Consider the following 4,723-nt stretch of genomic DNA (forward strand, 5'->3'; position numbering starts at 1 on the left):
CCTGTAATCCATTCCAGCACTTTAGGGGGCTGAGGCGGGCAGATCACCTGATGTCAGGAGTTTGAGATCAGCCTGGCTAACATGGTGAAACCCTGTCTGTACTAAAAATATGAAAAAAATTAGCCAGGTGTGGCAGTGGGCACCTGTAATCCCAGCTACTCGGGAGGCTGAGGCAGGAGAATCACTTGAACCCAGGAGGTGGAGGTTGCAGTCAGCTGAGATTGCATCACTTCACTCCAGCCTGGGTGATAAGAGTGAAACTCCGTCTAAAAAAACAAAAACAAAACAAAAAAAGCATATTATCTGAGGAAGAAAGGCTTGGCTGGAATATTGATGCTGACTTTGCTCCTTCCTAGGCTTGCATTCAGATAATTTGCATAAATATATTATTCTCATTAGACTCATACAGGAGCTTTTTAAAAGTACTGTACAGCTTGCTAAGAAGTAAATTTACATATTTTAACTGAGATACATAATGGAAAACAGTGTCCAGTACATCACAGGAACTACTTCAGTGTTCACAGAATAAGGAAGGCAAAACAGGTCCACAAGTCCAGGAGCCAGCCTCCCCTCACTGCAAGGCCAAGTCTTGCACTGTTGGAGACAAACACGTCAGACACCGGCAATGTGAGACCATGCTCCTTGGTGGCTATGATGAACCAAGACAAAAAAAGGGCATTCTGTGACCATGTCTTTAAAACTGGTGAAAGAGAGCATGTTCCAAATCGTAAACATGACAAAAATTCCCCTCTTCTCACTAATATGACTGAGTGGTATTTCTAATGAATTACGTTTACCTCCACTCCATTCCTTTTCCTTCTGGATGAGAATAATTATGATGCCAAGTTTAGAATTAAGTTTACCTCATGACTGCATCAAATACAGAGAATCATCTTGCTTCCTTGAATAGAAATCAATCAACCTGGCCGGGCGCGGTGGCTCATGCCTGTAATCCCAGCACTTTGGGAGGCCGAGGCAGGCGGATCACGAGGTCAGGAGTTCGAGACCAGCTTGATCAACATGGTGAAACCCCGTCACTACTAAAAATACAAAAATTAGCTGGGCATGGTTGTGTGCACCTGAAATCCCAGCTACTCAGGAAACTGAGGCAGGAGAATTGCTTGAACCTGGGAGGTGGAGGTTGCAGTGAGTTGAGATCGTGCCACTGCACTCCAGCCTGGGCGACAGAGCAAGACTCCTTATCAAAAAAAAAAAAAAGAAAGAAAGAAATCAGTCAACCTAAAACAAGCACAAAACCTGTAAGAAATTCTTCTGAGCAGCCTCTTACTGATACATCACACAACCCTTTATGGTTTGTGGTCATAATTATTATTACAATTTATTACACCCTCTTTGACAACAGGTATGGTCTCTGTGGTCTTTAGCAAGAGAGCACACAAAACAGCATGACTTAACTTTTGGAATTATGAGTAGATGAGAAATTACTATGAAGATAAAAGTTGAAACTATATAAGCATGAAAAGTAAAATTTACATGAGGGGGAAAAAATTCCTTAAGTTGTATGCACATGGTTAACACTGACTTCACAGTGTCTTAACAAATAATTTGCCAAAATTATAAACTTGATGTAATCCAAGACTGAAGACAGCTAATAAACTGTTTCTAGGGAACATGTACAGAAGTCTTGTTTGAATAAAAAATACATATTAGTCACATATAATCAAACAACTGAAAATGAACTGAGGCATTACATTGAGCTATGAATAATAGGAAACACTTGAAATTTCCTGATAGAGGAAGGTGCTTATTCTCACATCAAAGTCCTGGGTGAGGCCAGTCACTGCACAGTACAGCAGAAGAACAAGCTCCCCTCTGGCTGGTTTTGACAGCAGCATGGTAGCTGTCAGGCTCAATCAAGAATACAGTCACTACTGGTAAGAACAAAGGTGCTTACCACACAAATTAGACCTTCTGCTAATTCAGTCTACAGACCAGGGGAGTCAGAGCATCAGAGAATATTCCCAACCAGGACAGTCTGAATTAGTTGCCTAGTTCACACATGATAATGTCTGAAGGAAAACCAAAGTGTGGATGGATATTCAACAGGGGGCTTCCGGAGACCTGTGTGGAAACCTATCACCTCTGAGAAAATTAAAGTCAAGTCGTTTTGAGGATACTCTTGATTGGCAACCCAAAGTAGCAGGAAAATGGGATGGATGCAGGTGTCCATACAGCCTGTATTCACATTGCTGTCTCCTTGTATGGTGCTTCCAAACCATGACTAAAGCCGTCTTAACTTCCTTCCAAACCTCATGTAAGATAGGTTACTGGTGAATTGTATCATGGAATCACAAATGGAATGGATTCTGGGAAATCTAGTTCCTAACCTACCAACACTGACATGACACAACCCAGAGATCCAACTCCAACTCTAGGTTTTACTGTCCTATCGCAAGTCTCTCATAATTTAAAGCCAATTCTCTTACAGGGTCTTTCTCCACTGTGAATCCTTTCATGTAGTTGAAAGAAACAGAAAGGACTGAAGGCTTTCCCTAATTTCTTACTTTCATGGGGTTTCTCTATGTGACTCCTTTCATGCTCATGAAAGAACTGGGACAAATGAAGGGTTAGGGTTGGGGTTCTCATAGGGTTTCTCTCCAGTATGAATTCTTTCATGTACTCGAAAGTAAGTGGATCGACTGAAGGCTTTCCCACATTGTTTACATTCATAGGGTTTCTCTCCAGTGTGCGTCCTTTCATGGATTCGGAAGTAACTGGAACGACTGAAGGCTTTCCCACATTTTGTACATTTATAGGGTTTCTCTCCAGTGTGAATCCTTTCATGTTTTCGAAACGAACTGGAACAACTGAAGGCTTTCCCACATTGCTTACAGTCATAGGGTTTCTCTCCAGTGTGGGTCCTTTCATGGATTCGAAATGAACTGGGGAAATCAAAGGCTTTCCCACACACCTTACATTTATAAGGTCCGTTGCCAGTGTGCTTTATCATGTGTCTTCGAACACTCGCGAGACAAGTCAAAGCCTTCCCACATTCCTTACATTCAAAAAGTTTCTCTCCGGTGTGAGTCCTTTCGTGACTTCGAACAGAACTGGCACACCTAAAGGCTTTACCACACTGTTTACACTCGTAGGGTTTCTCTCCTGTGTGAGTTCGTTCATGGATTCGAATGTACTTGGAACAACTGAAAGCTTTCCCACATTGCTTGCATTCATAGGGTTTATCTCCAGTGTGAGTCCTTTCATGGATTCTAATGTAACTGGAACAACTGAAGGCTTTCCCACATTGCTTGCATTCATAAGGTTTTTCTCCAGTGTGACTTCTTTCATGTATACGAAATAAACTGGGATAATCAAAGGCTTTCCCACACACCTTACATTTGTAAGGTACACCTCCCCTATGCGTTAACATGTGTCTTCGAATGCTTACAAGAGAAATAAAGGTTTCTCCACATTCCTTACAATCATAGGGCTTTCCTCCAGGATGCGTCCTTTCACGTACTGGAAAAGAGCGATGATAACTCAAGGCTCGTCCACACTGGTTACGTGTATATGACTTCTTTCCATATTCCTGATATTCATTTGGTCCACGTCCAGTGTGATCTCTGATGTGCCTATTAAGGGATGAAGGACCCATGCCAACTTCTCCACACACACTGCGTTCACATGCTTTTACTCCAGGAGTTTTCTTGTTCAGAATACCATGTGGAATCAGGCTGAAGGTTTCTTCACCTTGACTACCTTCTTTACTTTCACAGAGTCTCTCTGGAATATGACTTGTGGGAAAAATGAGAAGCACATTATTAATGTTTTGTTTATAAATGATTTTATATTCATTAATAGGTACTAGACTTATATTCACTTTTTTAAAACACAGACAGAATCTCACTATGTTGACCAGGTGTGAACCCTGAACTCCAAGGCTCAAGGGATCTTCTCACCTCTGCCTCCCAAAGTGCTAGGATTACAGGTGTGAGCCACCGTGCCTGGCCTTGGACTCACATTTTTAACATTATCAGGGAAAGTGTACATTTTATGCCTGTCTCAATTGTTTGAACATGAATGTACTAAATGGTCTGCAATAGGTCACAACCATACCTATTATCAAAAAATGATATTCATGGTCAGGCGCAGTGGCTCATGCCTGTAATCTCAGCACTTTGGGAGGCCAAGAAAGGCAGATCACCTGAGGTCGGGAGTTCAAGACCAGCCTGACCAACATGGAGAAACCCTGTCTCTACTAAAAATACAAAAAAAAAAATTAGCTGGGCATGGTGGAGCATGCCTGTAATCCCAGCTACTCAGGAGGCTAAGGCAAGAGAACTCCTTGAATCCAGGAGGCAGAGGTGCAGTGAGCTGACATCATGCCATTGTACTCCAGCCTGGGTAACAAGAGCAAAACTCTGTCTCAAAAATAAAGAAAAGAAAATGATATTCGTGGCCAGGTGTGGTGGCTCACATCTGTAATCCCAACACTTTAGGAGGCTAAGGCAGGTGGATCACCTGAGGTCAGGAGTTCGAGACCAGCCTGGCCAACATGGTGAAACCCCATCTCTACTAAAAATACAAAAAATTAGCCAGGCGTGGTGGCGGGTGCCTGTAGTCCCAGCTACTCGGGAGACTCAGGCAGAACTGCTTGAACCCAGGAGGCGAAGGTTGCAGTGAGCCAAGATGGCACCCTCGCACTCCAGCCTGGGCAATGAGTTGTGAAATTCCCTCTCAAAAAAAAAAAAAAAAAAAAAAA

At 42.6% G+C, this 4,723-nt stretch overlaps 1 protein-coding gene across 1 annotated transcript; it reads right to left on the bottom strand.

Annotated features, from left to right (window-relative positions):
* Nucleotides 1-1,310: 1,310 nt before the first annotated feature.
* On the bottom strand, nucleotides 1,311-3,759 carry LOC108539659 (zinc finger protein 627). The gene has a single exon (XM_017888518.1). It carries the CDS (start codon nucleotides 3,614-3,616, stop codon nucleotides 2,561-2,563), a length of 1,056 nt encoding a protein of 351 aa, XP_017744007.1. The 5' UTR covers nucleotides 3,617-3,759; the 3' UTR covers nucleotides 1,311-2,560.
* Between the last annotated feature and the right edge of the window lie 964 nt (nucleotides 3,760-4,723).

The sequence above is a fragment of the Rhinopithecus bieti genome, unplaced genomic scaffold (genome assembly GCF_001698545.2).
Source record: "Rhinopithecus bieti isolate Rb0 unplaced genomic scaffold, ASM169854v2 scaffold_15296, whole genome shotgun sequence".
NCBI lineage: Eukaryota > Metazoa > Chordata > Mammalia > Primates > Cercopithecidae > Rhinopithecus > Rhinopithecus bieti.